Source organism: Falco peregrinus, chromosome 4 (genome assembly GCF_023634155.1).
Source record: "Falco peregrinus isolate bFalPer1 chromosome 4, bFalPer1.pri, whole genome shotgun sequence".
NCBI classification, from domain to species: Eukaryota; Metazoa; Chordata; class Aves; order Falconiformes; family Falconidae; genus Falco; species Falco peregrinus.
The window spans coordinates 97,155,008-97,175,180 of record NC_073724.1 but is presented as its reverse complement, the minus strand read 5'-3'; the positions used below and the strand labels follow the sequence as shown (position 1 = coordinate 97,175,180).

The window sequence follows — 20,173 nt, the reverse complement described above, 5'->3', positions numbered from 1 at the left end:
CTGCAAGTAACTACCAGCTGGTGCAAACACCTTTTTCTGTTGCTGCAGCTCTGTTGCTGCAGCTCAAGTTTTCATTTACTTAGACTGTAATAAAATTTCAGCAAACTGTATAGCAAACTCGCTCCCAGCAGCTGGTGAGCAGCCCCAGTTCTGGGCCTGCCACCCCACTGCTGCCACCCCACAAACCTCCTCCCTTAGGGAAAGGGTGTGAGTTGTCCCCTGGGCTGTTCAGAGCTTCATCCCTCAAACATGGGAATTAATTAATTACCACTGATGGAAGACTAACTCCAATCCTGTCCACTATAGCTTTGGTATCTCCTTTAAAAACAGCACAAAACAATCCCACAAAATGAACTGCACCAGTGTAGAAAAGGTGGAAGCTGGAAGTTCTAGAAATAGGCGCAGCAAATGCCCTGCTTGCACTTGGAAGGTGTGAGAGCCCACCCTGTGCACGAGAGGAAGCCTTCAGCAGATGACAACTGGCATTTAAATCCATCTACTCATTATTAACAATTACCTGTAAATTTCCCATGAGAGCATGTATTTTCTAAAACTAACATGAAATTATCTAACTGCCTTCATGCTGTAGTTAAACAACAACTTAATCTCCTGGAACATCTCCCTGTCCTTAACAGCCTGTCTAGTAGGTGTGTTTTATTCTTAGATGTCCACACAACTGAACACCAGGTTTTTGCAGCGGTGAGCTATTTCTTGCTTTACAGCCCTGGGTCAAATTGGTTTGTCTGAAGCAGAGAAAAGCAGCCCCTGCATTGCACCCACTCAAGTCGGTTATAAGGTGTAACTCGTAATCACATTTAGCTCGATTTGTTCCTCCCCGTAAAGATCTGTGAGGCATTTGTAATTGCAACTTGTTTTGCATGTGGTAAACAGCCAACTACACCAGCCTCCAGAGAAGTGTTATTACTGAGAGGTGACAGTCCATGAATTACTGGAAGTGGGGGAGGACAATGTCATCGGACGAGTTTCTCTTTAATTACTGCTCCATGAGAGTCTGCCGACGCGATGGCTTTTGCCAAGGTAGCACGAAGGAAATACCGGGTGAGGGAAAAATGGTTTTATTTGCTGCCCTTCCCGCCGCGGGCGGCTCCCACCCCTCAGCCCTGGCCGCTGCCCGCCGGCCCACGGGCGCCCCGACGGCCGTGGGGCCACACGCAGCTCCTCGGAGGGGACAGATCCGGCCGTCGAGTCTCCCCGTGGGTTCCTCAGAAAAGCCGTTTCGGGGAAAGGGTGCAGGGCAGCGGCTAGGCTGCCGGCTCCGAGGCGGGCACCGCCGCCGGAGTGAGGCGGGGGTCCCCGGCGGAGCAGGCGCAGGGGTGCGGGGCGGCCCCTGCCGGGGAACTCCGCCCCACGGGGCCGTAGAGGCGGGCGGCGACAGAGGCGACCCCGAAGGGCAGCCAGGGTCCAGCTCACCCCCGCGGACCCCCGGCTCCTCTGCCTTCCTTTCCTGCCATCCCGCCCCGTCTCACCGCCGGGCCCGCCCCCAGAGGCAGCTCTCCCCGAGGGAGCCGGGCGGGAAGGATGCGGACGGCAGCTCCGAGGTAATTATTAATGGCCGTGCCCACCGGGGCGGGGGGTGGGGGGAAAGGCGAGGTGAGATAAAATGGGGCGGCGGGGGGCTGGGCGGAGGGACCCGCCGTCGCGGAGCCCCGCCGGGAGCATGTCCCGCACGGCGCCGCCGCTGCTGCCGCCGCTGCTGCCGCTGCTGCTGCCGCTGCTGCTGCTGGGGCGGCCGCTGCTGGGGGCGCCGGGCCAGGGCGCGGGTACCTGGGCCCGCTTCGCCCGGCTGCCCTACCCGCAGGACCAGCTCTTCCTCCACGACACCTTCCCCGACGGCTTCCTCTGGGGGGCGGGCAGCGCCGCGTACCAGACGGAGGGCGGCTGGCGCCAGGGCGGCAAAGGCGCCTCGGTCTGGGACACCTTCGCCCACCGCCCCGCCACGCCGCCGGGGTCCGCGCCGCCGGGGCCGGCGGGCGGCGACGTGGCCAGCGACAGCTACAACAACCTCTTCCGCGACGTCGAGGGGCTGCGGCGCCTGGGGGTCTCCCACTACCGCTTCTCGCTGTCCTGGGCCCGGCTGCTGCCCAACGGCACGGCACCCCCCAACCCCACCGGGCTGGCCCACTACGGGCGGCTGCTGGGCCGCCTGCGGGAGCTGGGCATCGAGCCCGTCGTCACCCTGTACCACTGGGACCTGCCGCAGGCTCTGCAGGACGCCTTCGGCGGCTGGGCCAGCCCCGTCCTGCCCCAGCTCTTCCAAGACTACGCCGAGCTCTGCTTCCGGCATTTTGGCGAGCAGGTGCGCTACTGGCTGACCATAGACAACCCCTACGTGGTGGCCTGGCATGGCTACGGCACAGGGCGACTGCCGCCCGGCGTGCAGGGTGGCCCACGCCTCGGCTACCGGGCGGCACACCACCTGCTCCAGGTAAATGGTGGGCGGCTGGAAGGGGGCCCCACGGCTCCTCGGCCCCCGGCTCGTGCCAAGGGGAAGGGTGCGGAGGCTGCCCTCAGCCCGCCCTGCTGGCACACCTGCTCCTGGGGCGGCCACGGCCGTGGAAGCTGAAGTGTGGGCAGCCGATTTACAGCTAAAGGCGGCTGAGCTCATAGACGGGAGGCAGGAACTCAGTGTCCGCTCTTGTGTCGAGTTAGCGGTAACATGCTGAGTTAAAGCACGCTGTGCATCCTGCAGAAAGCGTCAATCCTGCTCCCAGCCCTTGCGAATGCCATTCTGGGTGGGTGAGTGGATGCGTTTGTGCCAGTCCAGCAGTGGCTTACTAAGGTTACTGTGGAAATGCTTAATATGACTAAAGAGAATTTGTGCATTTGATAAAAAAATCTTACTGAGCTAATGGGGATGGTAGGGGCGGCCAAAATACCATACTGAGTGATTTTCCTGACAGAGTATGGGGTTTTTTGAGTGTGAACACTTTTTAGGAAAAGAGACCCTCTGTTCCCCAGCTGGTCTAGTAAATGGCATAAGTAATCTGCTATAGATAATTTTTATGCAGTGTATCTATATATGGTGTAACTGTAATGTTTGCTGGAAGCAAACATTGTAGATTCTCAGTGAGAACTACGCAAAAGTGTGCATGAATCCTTCCAGTGACAGGAGAAAGGATTCAGCCTAACTGTAACAGTGTGCCCATGAAGGCATGTTCTGTTGCACCTTAATGTACATTCATGAACTCTACTGATCTCCGTCAACTCCACATACACTTACCGGCAGGAGTTATATCCTAATGAGTATTGTATATTAGATGTGAACATTAAGAAAACATCCAACACATGCCTTATTCAACTTTTTGCCACCTTCCTGCATGATTTTTGCATTTGTTTAGTGCTACAAGCAAGAGAAAAGACATGTGGGGAGAATGCGGGTAAAATTTCAGCTTAAATTCCTGGTTCTGAAACCTTTAAACTCTTCAGTTAGTACCATGGGATGTACTTGACCATGTTTCACACTTGAGTATAGTCCATCACCATCGTATCTGTCCCAGTCCCTCATAACCTCAACCGTATGCTTGTTCTCGTGAAAGCCCTATGGAGAGGGAAAAGCCCTATGCTTTTCTATTTAACAAATGAGAAATGAAGGCACAAGGCTTGCCTGTGCCATGTAAAAAGTATAATGAAAACAGGAGGGTCTGCCAATACTCGTTTGGTGACAGAACCTCAAGATTAGTTTTGTCTTAGTGACTGTCGGTCAGGGTTTTCACAATTAGTGGACATTTCATTTTATGCAACAGCGTAAGGCAGCAAAGTTTCATTTTTTTCTGATTTTCATGAACGAGGAACTGAAACAAAGATACAATTAAGACCCAAAGTGTCCACTGATTGTTAGTAGTGCCCTATTCCTGGCGTGTAATCTTTTTGGAATATTGGTCAGTTATATTACACTTTCAGCTCTTCTACAAGTCAAATCCCAAAATCTCAAATCACCTACACAGAAAATAAGGGATGTGCAGTTTATACAGAAGAGCTTCCCTCCCTGCTTCCTCCAGGTAGGACTCTTCAGCAGAGGCAGAGATAGAGCCTAACTCTCCAGGACAGAGCAGTGAACAGCTTTAACACGGAGATCCTCCTTTTCCTTCTTACATCTCCATAGTGTATTGGTATTAGACCTTTCAACTTCTGCAGGCAGTGAAGTACGAAGCTACAGAGTACAGCTTCTTCGAATACACAGCCTGATACCCATAGAGAAAGTGGATGTGTGTAATGAAAGGTTAAGTTGTACCGCATACGGTAAGGAGTGAATTACATTTCCATGTGCAAATTACACTCTTGTCTTGCATAATTCTTGAGTGATTGACTTTGCAACTTGAATAATAATCGTTAACGTGTGACTGTTGGTTGCATATAACTTTGTAGGTGAGTTTGGTCAGTTTTTCTCAGCAGCAGCCTTGATTTGGATCAGAAGGCTGTACAGTAGTACTGCTTCATCACATGACCCGGAGGATGTGTGCAGCACCAGACAGTGCTGCTGGGAGATACAGTCCTCACAGCCTCACAAGAAAAGATGCGGTTCTGTCATCTCACACAAAAAAATCCCTGTTCAGCTGCCTAACCTTTTGCTGCTTATGTCTTACATTACCCAAAAGGTCTGGTCCCAGATTTCTTCCTAATCCTTTCTTCTTCTTTGTGGCATTCTTGTCCCTTTTTTTTTTGTCTCAGGGAAATTATGCTTGCAGAACATGTTTGTTTTTTAAAAGATAAAATGTGTTGTCATAAATGTTTGCTTCTTAGCAAATGGGCAGACTTAACACTTAATACGCATGTTTTCTGACTTTTTTCCCCCTTATTTACAATATGCAGTTTTAAGTGTCTTTCTGCATTTATCCAAACCAAAGGCCCTCGTAAGTGGAAAGCTGAATAGCTAGTGAAAGCTGATGTCTACTGATTTATTTTACTGGATGCTAATTACATTAAGAGATGTAATGATTTCCTTTAAGTACTTTAAAATTCAACAGATACGAATGTGGATTTTGGGCTCTGTCTTTCTGAGTGAGTTGTTTATTATCTGAATAAATAATCAAATAAGAGTTTGATTCAATTCAAGTTGTTCAATTCAGGGCTGGTGAAAACAGGGCAATGAAGTTTGATCTGAATAATGATGTTTAAATTTAGCTTGAATGGATTTCATCCTATTTTACTGAATTTTTTTATTACCTTTCAATTTCCTGAATTTCCACAAGTGAGTCATAACTGATGCTAACTGGATGGAGTAAAAGAAATTTTTTATTAAAAAAAGCAAATAAAAATAACGTAAAAAATTTGTAAGAAAAAACATTTTATGGATGCATCTTTGGTTTGTTATTGAGGGATGTTGATCAGTGTTCAGTAAAAACTTCACCCTTTTATAGTATTTCCACTGACACTTGTCGTTTTGGGTACGTCTAAGCTGTTTGAACATGGTAAGAAATACAGGAAGCTGTATGTGTTTATTCACAAAATAAATTGAATGGATCAAGTATAGTTCATAAAAGTTGGCATTCTCTCAAGTCAACAGCCAGAAAATGTAATGCCAACAATCTGTCATGTGTATAATGCATTGCTTTCTCCAGATAGGAGCTGAGAGAGGTCAGCATGTTATGTTCTGGTTTTTGCAAATGCATTATTTCATTACTGGTTCACAGTATATTGTCTGAGTTGAACATACTTGGATTTACTCAATATAAACAGCATTTGCAGAAACATAAGAACACGTTGTTTCCCTGAAGAAGTGAGTGGAGTTGCTGCCTGGAAACCAGTCACGTAGCAACAGACTGATTCTATTCCAAAACTCATTCCAAAACAAAAGGTAAGTACTCTTTTGTTGACCTTCAGTGCTAAACCTAATAAAGTAATTGCAGCATAGGAGAATGGTCTTTTCTTGGTGCATCTTGTTTCTTTCAAAATTCAGACAGCCTTCAAACTTTCACTCAGTGGAAATGAAGTGATTTTGGATTTTCCTGAATGTAACACAGCTCATCATAGTTGTAAAAACGTTGCAGAATTTGTAGAAAAAGAAGGAATAATTCTTGGGAATAGTTTTGGGTTTTTTGCTATTCTTGCTCTCTTAAGACTTAATTCAAAGAAGAACAAAGAAAAAAATGGTTCTGTTTCTGGTTTTGAGTATCAGTTGGGTAGCATATATTTGCGAAGAATTTATTACAGTGGTGATTATTCTAATCACTAATCATCTGTGTCAGGTATCTTTCAAATGTCAGGGATGACAAAGACCATAGAGCAAATTCAGATCTCAAGCTGCAGTTTTCTGTGCCAGTAGCTACAGATGGTTATACATTACATTAAAAGCTATAGTGCACCTTACTCAAGCTTCAATCATCATCAGAAAAAAAAAAATCGAGTTTCATTTTTCAGTGTGATAAACAGGAATTTGGTTTTCAAGGATGCTCATTTTTTTAAAATTAGCTCAAATATGTAACTTCCCCCTTGCCATTTCTACCTGATTGCATAGACATTTGCAAAAAGAATGTTTTCAAATATTCTGCTGTAAACAAAAAAAAGTGATTTCTTATCTTTACAGAATACTTTGATCTTTAATTACAGAAATATCAGGACTATGGGGAGAATAAGGTGTTACCATGGAAAAGTGAACTTCTCTCAGGTGTAGGGATTCTACAACCTGAAAAGCTTTTTAGAAATTATAGGAAATCTTACTAAAACTCAATAGGCAGGACCTGCAAAAACTACACTGATGACTGAAGTGGGATGGAAGCAGAATTTGTGTGTTCTCTGTGTGAAGGAGCACTAGGTCAAGCCTGTAGGTATGTTGTCTCACCTCAACTCTTTTGCTGTTCATTATGAGGTTGAGCATTTCTTAAGGGCCCCTGTTCATTATGAGGATTTTAGTGCTTAGTAGTTACGGTTGTTACAACTGCGAGTCTCTGTGTTTAATTCTATAAGCAGCACCAAATTTGCCTCTTTCTATCTCATTTTGAGTACCATGTGCCTGACTTAATTGTTGCAGTAGCTGTTGCTGGAGGTACCTAGGTGATATTTCTGATTACTGTTCTAGTATGGTTCCTTTTTAAATAGCGTGCTTTTCATTTAAGATCGAAGTGTTTGTTTAGCATGTCGGGCCGAGGCTCTGCTCAGTGCCAGAAAGATAATGACAACTGATTAACAGCAGATTGATACAGGTAAGGGCATTTAGATCAGCAATGTAAAATTCACATCTCACTGGGTACGTGAGTTTAAAGCTGTCTGCTCCTTGATACTCTTTCATTTTGCATTAATAAAACCTTATAAAGTATGAGACATTCTTGGGTCTCCCCTTCAGCCCCTTTCCTCAAGCAGAAGAGATCCTGTATTTGTTGTAGCTTTGTGGGATCCAGAGTGATGTGTGTGGAAGGACTCATGTTAATGTGCACTTCTTCATATGACATATTTTTCCAGTTTCCATTTCATCTTGTGTCTGTGGAAGATTTCCAGTACTTAAGGTAGTTGATGGACATAATTCCTACCCATACTTAAGTATATTGTTGGGACCTGGAAAATAAAGCCTACCTTCATTTTTTTCCGAAGGAAATGTATATTTTACTTTAAGATAATTCATAATTTCTTAGTGCCTGCCTTTCCCTTTTGACTGAAAGCAAGGAGCTCTGAGAGCTCTTCCCATGGTAGGTCAGGTAGAAACCTCTATATTCTGCAACCATCAGCAGGTTGAAAGTGCAGAGATAGTCGTTTCTTTCTATTGGAAGCATCGTCTTCTGTGGGGAAGAAATGCTCATGACGTAAGAGAAAGTTGCTTCACTCATCACATGCCCGCCTTCTAGAAGGTCAAATTCTGATCTCTCTTGCTTCGGTAGAAATTACATCAGAATAGGATGCCAGCAGTTTCTTGGGCAATCACCTTAGCTTTGTTCCTGACATTTATTAACCCTTTCTTTGAGTAACAGCATCTCTTTCCTGGTCTGCTCTGGGGAACAAAGAATTTTTTCCCCTTATCTTTCAGTATTTCTTCAACTAGACAGAAGCAGTGAATATGTCTATGCAGCTGGCACTACTCTTGGCAAGCAGTGACCATTAAAGACAGAGAACAGAAAGCAGTGCAAGGTGTGGGCATTTGGAGACATTTAATTTTAATTATTTTGGGGGGCTCTGATGCATATCCTTCTTACACTGGGAGAAATGGGAAAGAACAGACAGACGTGTGTAGATGCTCTGTAGTTTGCTTACCTCCAGTTTGTAGAGTCTTGTGATTTTCAGTTAGCAATTGGCAGAGTTTGAGAGATGTTTACTAATCCTTGCAACTGAGCGTGTGATTTATGTGTTTGGTTGTTGCTGATGAACAGCTGAACTGTTGAACTTAATCTGAAGGTGCAAGGCTGATCTTGGCAAAGTTTTAAAAAAGCCAAGGAGCCAGCAATCAAAGCAGCCTGCTTGCATGGACTTGTTGGTAAAGAAATGTATACAAGGAGATTTTCTTCTTCCTTTCCATGATGGTAAAAATACAGAGGAAATGATGAAGAAGTGCTGCTGGAGAGAACTAGGGGAGGTGACCTCCATATACAATGATGACAGGTTTTAGAATTACAGGATGTGTTACCTGTTTTAAGTACTAAATAAAAACTATTCATGTTTGAATATTTGCCTGCCAAAGCATATAGAAGAGTGTCACGGGTAAAACTGTGAATGCTGATTTTAGATTAAATCAGAAGAATGGAACAGAAGAGTAAGGTTGTAGACAACATCTCAGGATGTTTAGGAAATGACTGAAATGAAGACTGGACAGATCTTTGAGGGAGAAGGTGACCCATGGGATGTGACCATGAATAAAACATGAAAGAAGAGACTGGCTTTAGGAGGAAGAACTTAATTACCTCACTTAGAGAAACTGTGCCAGCAGACAGAGAAGGTGAGTTGTCAAGAAGGAAGAGTAACTAACCAAGCCTAAGAGGAGAAAGAGATATTTGCCACAGCGAGGGACTGGAGTCTTCAGTAAAATGGGATGAGTAGGAGGCAAATGGTACCAAGGAAGGGAAGGAAGTACGTTCACACCGATGCTCTCTGGTAAATACTCCTGGACAAAAATGACAGGAAGACAATTTAGAGTTAAAGGGCCAGATGCACACACTCAAAAGAGAATAAAAGTTCCATATCAGTACAATTAGATTGACTCTTAGAAGTCGTGGATAGCTCTTGGAAGAAAGAGCTTCTGGAATGGCCTTTCAGTGTTAGTGGTAGGAACAAGTATCTCTTTTCAAGACAGCTAGCGCAGTTTGAGAAAAGAGACTCTTGATGCTTTGGTGGCAGTGGAGGTGACAGTACTTGTAGATGTCCGTTCTTCCTCTTTGCTTGCAAATTTATAACAGAATCGTGTATGGCATGATTTAAACTCTGAAAATGTAGGTTTTAGTGGAAAAAAATGAAATGTAATCTATATTAACAATAAACAGTTCAGCGTATCAGTGATGGCAACTTCTGTCTTGGTGTGGGAGCTTCAACTCCACTCTCAGGGCACAACACACTCGTGAGAAGCCTGGCCTGTTAAGTTTGTGGTACGTCTCCCTGGAGATTTGGCAGGGAGGGTCCTTTTCGATGCACACTGGATTAAGACGAAGCAATTTAAGAATCTCTGGATTTGGCTACATTGAAGCACGTTTGTGTTGCTTTATTTTTATGTTTCGTCTGAGAAGAGATAGCATTCTGTGTTACGGAGAACTGCAAAAGTTTATAAAGTTTTGCTTTGTTTTGATTCTGAACACAGCACATCCACCCACCCTGTATTCTAAATTCAGTTACTGAAATATTTGCTGTTTACAACAGCTGGTGTAGGAACCAAGGGACTGGGACCAGAGGTGGTTCCGGTGCCATTGGGCAGCCAGAGCTGTGTGATTTCTGCATGATGCGAGGCACAGGGGCTTCTACATGCCTCGGGATCGGGCTGGCCTGAGAGGCTGGAACGCTGGGGATGCTGCGAGACACCTCTGACATGCTCTTCAGCAGGAGGGTGAGCTGACAGGGGCCACGCACATTGCCAGTGGACTGTCACTTCGGTCAGCACGTGATCATTTTGTTACTTGCACTTTAGGTCTTATGTTAACAGTTGAGCTTTGACTTCTGTTTTCGTCAGCTTAGCACACCTCTGAAGACAGCTGGATGGATTAAATTTGGCCAGGGGAGATTATACTATGGAAATGCCTCGTTATTTTGTGAGTCCAAAAGTCAGCCAGGAATCCTTTAGTAAATTAATCAGTTTAATGCCCTTACTAAAGGCTACAAAATGTTAGCACCGCTGGGATTATATTTTTCAGGCTATTTGCTTTACAGGTGGGAAGGTAGTAGCATCTGTTTTGATCCTGTTTCTAGAAAAGATGTCAAATGGTTGGGTGAGGAAGGGGGGCAGGCTTGTAGCTGTTGATCACATGTTCTGGTAAGAGTTCACTGATTTTCCAATGCCTTTTCTCAGTCAGCTTTTTTCTTGTTCTCTTGAATATGTAGTAGCTCCAGTGGATCAGTTGTTTTTCAGAGCTGAGGGCAAAGCTTACTCGATTTGTTTATTTAATTTTTGACATTTTAAGAAATAATCTCATTTTTTGCTGCAGGCATGGAACTATTGAACATAGTTACTGATTAATTATTCTAATTATGGTTCTTTAACTCAAGTGTATATGGAAATGGTAGAATTGTGCAACATTTCGAGCAAGTAAGTTGGCAATATATTGCATTGTCAGGCTGAATGATTATTTTTTGTTTGGTATTTTTTAAGTAATAACATTTTGCTTCAAAATCAATAATTTTGACCTCAGGTTTGAAATGAAAGTTCAACTGGCTGCTGACTCTACACTGATGACATGCTTTTTGTAATACACTTAGTTTGTTCTTCACTTCTTCTCCTGTCATAGTGCAGAGAGAAGGGCCACCACAACAGAAAGGCCATCACCAGTTACGTATTCCATCAGGAAGCAAAATCCAGAAAGATTTGTAACAAAGCACGGGGTGACATGAAAGAGGAATACTATGAAAATGGGCAATGCATGAGGAGCTGGTGAAATGTGGGGGTGACTGGCTGTGAGTGGGCATGCAGGAGCTGCGTTTATCAGACGATACTGCAGTTTTTTATGTATATTTAGTGTTGAAAAGTAAACTTGATGTGAAATGAGATAGCCTGGTGTCCTCCAAGGACAACTCCTTCTCTGGTTCATTTTTTATTTTTAAATGTCATATGATTTTTTTTTGAGGAAGCTGACTGGTGATTTAATGAAGTCACAAACCATGCTTCACAGTGATGGAGCCTAATTCAAGGAGTCTGTCTTGGCTTATGGTGTCCACTTGCTGTCCACATTGCAACCAGCACTGGGGGACACAGTGACCAGCCTGCAAAAGAAAGGAGGGACACTTACATTAAGTCTGGGTTTCTCAAAGGAGCTGAAGGAAAATAAGTGAGAACTGAATTTTCCTTAATATTTTTTTGAGAATCCTGTCGCTTTCAAGCAGTTAAGTAAATTAGCATGTTGAACAGATGTATTCTTCTTAACTTGAATGAAATGTGCATTCCCATATTCAAGTAGCACCTCTGCTGTGTGAAGTGTAAGACCTTGGAAATGCAGTGAAGGAGCTCTTGAACTCAGTTTATCATCCTACTTCCCTTCCCAGCCAGGAACATGCCTCTTGTTTGGAATGAGAAGAGAATATAGGGGTATACCACGCAGGGCAAGGAACAGAGCTGCAGAAATATGATTCAGCTGGAGTTTTGCATCTGAATAATATGCTTGATACTATAAAGAATCCCTTCTTCTTCTTCATACTGAGCTGTGATTACTACCCTACTGTCATATCAGCTAGCTTTTTCTCATATTCCTAATACCTTCTGTTTTCACAAAGTAATATAATGTAATTAGAGCAAGTCAGAAAGATATAAAACCTGTGAAACTGGAATTGACCGAGTCATTGAAATTAAAATATTTGAGAGAGAGACTTAAATGTCCCAGAAAGAATTGAGAACTAGGGGAAATAAAAATCAGTCATGTTATTTTTACTTTGCCATGGAAATTCTTGGTTTTCCATTTTGATGTGATATTGAAAAAAAATATCGTTTTGACACAGTGAGTCAGTCAGTCATTTCACACACTGCCTTCTGTATTCTTTCATTGGATGAATGCCCACTGCCGCAAACTGGGTCAGTTTACCCGTGTGAAATTGCTGTATAACCTGCTGCAATATGGCTTCTTGAAGCTGCAGTTTGATGCCTTTTATTCTTTGATGAAAGAAATAAAACAGCCTTAGAGCTGTCAGGACAGAATTCTTGCACTGTTACTCTGTGTCTGATATTTGTAGCTGGGCTGCTTGTGCCACTTTTGTGTGAAACTGTAATTATTCAGTCATTTATCCTACTCCTCTTTCCTATTTCTGCTAAAAAGAAAAGTGGTACTTGAAGGATGCAGTTGCTTAAAAGGAAGGAAAAGTCTAATAAAAGCAGCATCAAATTGGCACAGTCATTCTGAGTCTGGATGTTAGAATCAGCAAACTGTAGCAGAGGGCAGCTCAGAAAATAGCCTTTTTCCATAGCCCTGCTTAGGGTAATGAAGTAGAGACCACGTCAAAATTGGTTGGTGGTAAAATGGTAGAATATAGAATATAGAAACAGCATTGTAATGCTAAGCGTGAAAGGCAGGAACACTAAATGACACCAGTCAGATGCCACTTTACCCAAGTTGGACTCCTTTGGAGAGAAATTTTACCTGTGTAACGGGTAATTTGGAATAGATTTGTAGAAACCAGAGCGGGTGAGTGTAGGCAGGGACGAGATAGTGATGCTGGCCTGTGGAATCTGGGTTTGGGGGTTCTGGACTGCTGGTCGGGGAGGAATTTATATTGTCAAGGAGCAGTGATGTTTCTTGTTGAACTCTCTTTTTTTTTTTTTCTTTTTTTTTTTTTTTTTTTTCCTCCTCTCTGTGCCATGGAAGGTGGCCAGGTTCCCAGGATCATTAAGGCATTTTATCTAACTAATTTGCCTTCTGCTTCAAATACTGTGATGGTATCTTTGTGCTTTCCTATTTTATTCCTGTGGCTCATTGTGATGTTTAGAGCCTTTGGTGATTTTTCTTGCGTTAAAGGTCTCTGGATTTGTTTTTTGGCTCATAATGCCATGAACATGGGAAAGAGGGGGCCTATAGTGCACATTATGGTGTAGTGTTTGGGGCTAAAAGCTTGCTACACTATTGCAGGCAACTAGGCTTGATTCGTATATCTCCTTTCCATTTTTTTTGCTGAGGGGCTGTTCATTTTGTGGGAGTGCTTCTGGGGAATATTTTTTAGGAGTCAAGCGAGTATGGAAGAGTGAACTACAAAGAGAGAGAGGAAATGGAAAGGGACAAACATACAATGGAGCAGCATGTGCCCAATGTGGGAAAGGACCTGGAGGGTCTGGAAACAGACTTGTGGGCACTAGCATTTCACAGACCTAACACCAGGTAGAAATGCCTCACTAAGCTGTTTAAGCATCTAGAGGAAAATGCTACACTGGGAGGTATACAGACGCAAGGGAGTCAATTGATATGCCCAATCCATACAGTCATTTACCAAAATAAATGGGTAACTGTTAAGAGAGAGGCTTCCTGTGACACAAACATTGACACTGGACATAGGATAGAAACACCAGCAATGACAACTGCCAAAAAATCTGACAGGCAGACTCAGCGTTTTTGTTACATCACTGGTTGTGTAACAAAGCAATTCCAGATTTTTGAGCAGCTGGTGCAAGCATCTGAAGATTTTTCTCTGAAGCACCTTGTTCTGGAACTGCTTCAGTGGTAATGAGATGGATTGGACAGACTGACCCATTGCAGTGATTTTTAGGTTCTACTATTATTCTTCTACAAGTGTAAGAAAAGATTACTTTTCTCAGTCCCCACATTATGTTTCTGGTAAGATTAATTATCGACCCCACCACTGAATAATTCACTGTTGTTTTGTGCAGTAACTAGACATACCTTTGGGAAGAGCCAGCCCAGAACCTCAGTTTTGTGTCTCAAAATCTTGAAAGCTAGAAGTATGTCCAGAAGACAGATAGGCAGTAGGTGTCTTTCTGGAGCATGTCCAGTGAAACCACTGCAGTTTTGCACTGGTGGAATGGCACTGCTGTTGTAAATGCTGAAAAACAATGTAGATTATTGGAACTGTAGCATAATGTGGTAATTTGGATACAGATAAATTCCTTTTCTAGCTGAAAAAAGTGGTCTTTGATTTGCTGACTGTGAAATGGATGGGTTAACTGAAGAGTAGTCTGTGAGATATGCAAGTAATTTTTTTATCAGGTTGGCGACTCCGTATGGAGGATGCAGGAGTGCATGCAAGGAAAACCACTGTGTCTAGTCAAGGCTGGACATGGCCAATACAGAAACGGTTTGTTTTGGTGTCAGTTGGCCACTAGATCTTGAGCTCGACTTCATGGTGCTAATAGGAGAGCTGGATGTGCATCAGAGCCTGCAAAGCCCCCACATTCACCTTTGTGTATAGCATGAAAATAATTTGTTGGTATTGGCACTGGGTATAACTGGGGCAGTCTTCAACCTGCAAAGATTATCAATAGCAAATTATATTTATCCAAAAGCTGAAACAACAATGTTAAACTACCCAGTGTTCATGTCCACCCCAAGTTACAGCTGTCAGTAGCAGGGCACTTTGCTTGTTTGAGTGAGGTTGTAGCATGGAGGATAGCTCCTGCCCCACGCTTTAGCAACATCATCTTGCTGTCTTCCAGGAAGCCTTTGCATCAGCTCTGAGACTCAGTTTGGGATCTGCTTGGCCTTTCAATAGTTGGCTTTTCAATAACCGTTATAAAATGTGGTTTAGTGTAAAGATATTTGTCTTAAAGTGGTTTGGCAGCATTCCCAGTGATCCCAGGGCGAAGAGCAGCTAGGACTTTTTCTCCAGCTCTAAGCCATCTGTCCACTGGGCTGACCAGGGCTGTGGCCGTGTGTACTTTGGCTCTGCACCACAACTAGCGAGTGAAGACATGGGCTCAGCTATCCTTGGCTGCCTGCAAGCCTTCGGCGTAGAGCTGCATAATGTGAAGTGGTGGGCCAGGAGCTCAGGAGTCATATAGAACAGTGCTGTATGAGGGCTGGGTGGAGATGAAGGATTGCACTGCAAGTGCTTTGCTGCGTAAATGCATCATCGCAGTAGAGCCATCTCCGTTGCAGGCTGTGGAAGTAAACATGGGGAGAGCAATCACACTTGAGCTAATTTTAGACATGTTCAACAGAGACATCTACATTTGAGCTTGCCGTCCTAGGATCCTTACACGGGTAAGGGAGAGAAGTGAGCATGATGTCTCTCATGCTGTGACCAGAAAACCCACAATTGTCCCATTTCTCCATGTGGGGTATAGACAAAACCTGTGGTGACAAACTCAAACCCAGGCTTTTTGTAGATAGACATTTGCACTTACTATAATGAGGGTGCAGAGAGGTGGGGTAGATGGCAGAGGAGGGGAGTACTGAAGGGCTAGTTCAAAAATTGGCTTGAGGTACTTAGTGTTCCTGTGCATTCTCAGGTGGTGGACTCTGACATATGCTCTGGATCATACGCAAATCTTGCCAGCCTCACTTATTTCAGGCAGGTGATATCTTCGGTGTATCTGTAGGGAAATCCTGTATCTCATGCTCTCCCCTGGTTTTCCTGAGCCCTGAGCTGAGTCTTCTGACACAAGGAAGCTGCTGAGGCATGTCAATGCAGTTCCCCCCTGCAGGGGCGGTCAGCAGCACCTGCTTGGTCCTGTAAAGCCAGAGCAAGCAAATGGCCTTGGTGTCCCATGTAAGATCTCATGGGCATTGAGTAACCCTGTCCTGTGGCTCTTCACTCCCTTTTGCCAGCCAGCTGCCGCTGACCCACCATGACTGTTGAAGTATGCTGAAAGCGTTTCATGCCTTTTCCAAAAATGTAAAGGGAGCAGTCCTCGGAAAACGTCGTTTAAAGCATCAAAAAAAAGTTAAAAATGTTAAAATTAACAGTCTTCCCACTCCTAGTTGGAACTGATATGCAAATGCAGACCATGTACTAGTTGTCACAGTCTCCCTCTGTCTGGAAACAAAAGATGTCTCTTTCCTTTAGGGCCCCATTATTTTCTCCAAGGAAGTTATTGAACCTCATTTCAATTTAAGTAATACAATGGGTATTTACTGACTAAGATAAGCAGAAAATTTTAAATGTGCATTGTCGTAAAAAAAACCCAACTCATTATTTTAAAACAAATCACAAGATATCCTTCAATCACCTAAGGAAAAGCAGCATAAGGAAAGAAATACAGCCATCAGGTAATGGCAAAGAAGATAGGATTATATATATATATATATATATTTATATAAAAATGTGCTTCCAAAACCAATTAATGCTTTTTGTCTGATATATCAAGAAGACTGATCATGTTGAGCACTGGGATATGTAGACAGGAAAGATTAATGAGGATGACTGTTAGATGAATGCAAACAGCTACAGGCGCAACGGGCACAAACTACTATGAATTTATGGTATCAAAGTCAAACTAAAGCCATCTGATAGCTTTCTGTGATAAGTGATTATCTACAAAAAGAAAATGTGATAAACCTAACCAGTCTGTATTTTCAGTAGGACACTTGAAATGGTGGCACATGGAGAATTACTGTTTCAGTTCAGGAGGAAGGGAATTTTCAGGAGGAAAAGGTAGGGAATTGCTAAAGCAAGTATCACTGTAAGTGGCACTGAAAGTAGAAGCATTAGGCTCAAGGGCAGTTCCTAGCAGGACTGGTTAATGTATTATTAACTCTCATGCTTTGGCACAGACTAGGATTGTACTAATTAGAGCAGGAGCTAAACTTGAGGAAGCAGTGCCAGTGCAAACAATAATCAGGATAATAAATAGATGAATGGAGACTCAGACCATTTTTTTCCGTAAGATGAAAACTCGCTGATCACAGCGTGACCATCAGATGCCAATATAATCCAGCTGTGACAAAGGCACATTTGTTTCTAGTCTGTGTCAGGTGATATTTCCAGCAGAGATGAGGAATTACCATACCAGAACATGGCTTATTTACCTGAGCAAGAACACTGGGAGAGGATATACTTGCTGTCTATAATTAGATCAGTGGCAGAAACAAGTGAAGGAAACTAAGTCCAGGCAAAGTTTTGATGCAAGCACCACAGTGTTTAGACTGAACATGAATAAATTTAACCTGAAAATCGGGGAAAAAAGGAAACGGTTCATGATGTGTGATTCTGTCGTAGTCTTCCAGAGAGAACAGTATGAACAAAATACCTAGCCAATGTTAAAGTGAATCTGGATCAGGTTATAAATAGGATCGTGTTGTATATATGGCCATAGCAGCAGGGGTTTGAACCTGATGCCCTTGAGGCTCTTCTTGATTTTGTAATCAAGTTTTCCTAATCCCTGGCAGATAGTAGACACAGGATCATAAAGATGGCAATCACTTTTTCTGTAAGGTATTTTTTGTATTTCTGTGAAAATTCTCTGAAGTCAGAATTCTTTTTACACAGTAATATGACTCATCACCATCTTCTGGAATATTGTGTCATTTAACAAACCATTTCCAGTGCCTTGCTCAGAATGTTTCATACATTTATGTGAAATCCTTTGTTGGGTCCACAATGAAAACATAGCAGTTGATTAGTCATCATCATGCAGGAAGTTGGGGAGATTCACAACTGGCAGGATTGACTCCTGGTCTACAGCAGATCAGACTTGTGGAAGGCCTCTGCTTTCATTCCCATTTTAATCCTGCAGCACAGAGTCACCCCTGAAAGAAGAAATTCTGGAGGCAGTACTCTCAGAGTAGCAATAAATTTCTCTGACTTTATATATATATGTTAATTATGTTTAATTAAACTGAGCTAAACAATATACTTTAAATTTGAAAGGACCAATTTAAGATTTAAAGGGTGTGGTTCATCTCACTTTAGATGTTTGCATTGTACACACATGCAAACAAGTTAGGTTATGCTCCCTGGGTGGTCAGTGGAGAGACTTTCAAGGCATGATAATTCTGACCAATTTTACCCATCTACATAGGGGTAAGATAAACTGCAATTTAAAATTTCCTGTTGCTCTCCATGGACTATAAAAGAAACCCAGAGCAAACAGTTCAGTCCTTTTTACACAGTGGGTCATGAACTTTGGGAATTTATTGCCATAACAGGTTCTGGAAGCAGGTTGTACCAGCAGACTCAAAAAGGGAGTAGGCAAATACGTGACCACTGGGTCCGTAAGCAGATACTAAACAAAATAGGCAGGAATGCACCCCCTACCATCCCCAGCAGAACAGTGTGAATGTCCGGGAAGTAGGAGGCTGGATCTCAGAAAGTGACTGGGCTCACTTGCTCTCCTAAAACAGCACCTTGCTATCCAAGATGGTACAGGGCTTGACGAACTTCATCTGACCCAGCAGAGCATCTCTTTTGTCCTTATATTCTGTCTCTGTATTACCAGATGCTCCCAGTAGTTCATTTGGTAATAAACATCTAATGCATCTAATGCACTTGGCTATAAAACATATCCTAATACTCTTGAATTATTTTACGTTTGAAAATATGTATATACAATCTTTACTGTTTCTCCAGTATTTCTTTCCAACGCCTCTGCTTTTTTTGCATCTCACTAGTACGAGGAGAGTGGGTTTTGATTCCTATAGATGGAGCCTTACTTTTTTCCCCGAGTGCTTATTTCTACAGAGACTTTTTTTGTTTCCAGTAAGACAGTAAGAATGTGCCTATGTGTCTCATGCAGATTATTTTAGCTCTTCTGTAAGAGCGTTCATGTATGTAAGAGGTTCCAGTGAAAAAGTTCAATTAATGGGATGCAATCTGTTCTACCTCCTTCCCTCTTGCCTTCCTGCCTTTCTTCTGCCCTCCCTGCCTTCCTCCCTTTGTCTCAGCAAAACACCTGGCTCTTTAAGGCCTTCACACCGATTCAGCCAACAATTTTCTTTTCATTGGTGTTTGGGCAGCTCGTTAATTACTGAACTGCCAGCTGCTCTGCTTTCTGTAGGTAGCGTCATTGACTGAACTACAATTCCATGTAAGCTCTGCAATCTATTAATTTCTTAATATCTAAAGCACCATCCTGATTTAATATATCTTGTCGTAAATCCATTTTTTCAATATGCTTTGTGCTACATACTCATTGAAGGTTGTGTTGTGTAGCTGTGGCTAATGAAAAACTTTTTCTCTAGGACAAAGTGGTTGGACAGCTCTCACTGCCTTATGCACCATGTGGGATCTTTCAAAATGAAAGATTGTTTTCCTGTTTGATTTGGATAAAAAATACAAAGGTTTTCGTGCTTTTGTAGCATTAGGCTGTTTAAGCATTCATCTACAGTAGCATTACATTACAAATCAGGAGTGCGTGTGCAACGTGAATCTCGTAATTGCCTCCATTTGCTGTACTACAGTTCATAGCCTGAAGTGGGTTCGGAGTACCTAGTTGTATTGGTTTTGGATGAAATTAAGCTGGAAGCTGGTTTGCAGAACCACGCCTGGTGTAATCCAGCTGCTGACTGGCTTCTGGTCCGTAGGTTATTGTAGATACTGGGTCCTCAGCTCTACTGTTTGCTAAAGTAGGTGCAGGTACTATGGCTGGAAATTAACCAGCTACGCATTATAATTATATTAGGCACAGGGGTACGCTTCATCTCCTTTTTCATCTAAGAAGCCCAGAATATACGTAAGCCATCTGGCTGCTTGCATGAGCCTGTGCTGGTCTAAAAATCAAAAGTGGTATTTTAAAAAAAATCAGTCACTGAATTTATTGCTCTTCCTGTCCTCCTGTATTTAAGCTTGAGATGTCTCTGATCAGCGTGTTGTCTGTGAGCAGGGCTGTAACAGACACTGAGCTAGTTTACAAATGCTCTGAGAGCATTTTGATTGATGTCTTCATGGGAATCAGCTCAAAGTTTTTGCTCTATCTGTATAGCTCTTTGGTCAATTACTTAGAAATGAGGTGTCTCTCCAGACTCATTATTTCGAACTGCCCTCCTTTAAAACTGGCAATATTTAAATGGTAGGCATCTGTCTCACTGTTGGATATTGACCTAATTACCACAATTGTATGTGGCCCTCTGACAAATGCTAACGTACCTACCCTTATGGTAACTGTGCAGCAGAGCAGTGTTACTTTCTGGCATATATATAGGTGGACATAGGAGGATGAAGTGAT

General features: G+C 43.2%; 1 protein-coding gene across 1 annotated transcript in view; it reads left to right on the top strand.

Annotated features, from left to right (window-relative positions):
* The first annotated feature begins 1,621 nt into the window (after positions 1-1,621).
* KL (klotho) overlaps positions 1,622-20,173 on the top strand; it is a 49,174-nt gene continuing 30,622 nt past the window's right edge. The window contains exon 1 of the mRNA XM_055803186.1: positions 1,622-2,446. Coding sequence (XP_055659161.1) covers positions 1,622-2,446 — 825 coding nt within the window. The remainder of the gene's footprint in view (positions 2,447-20,173) is intronic.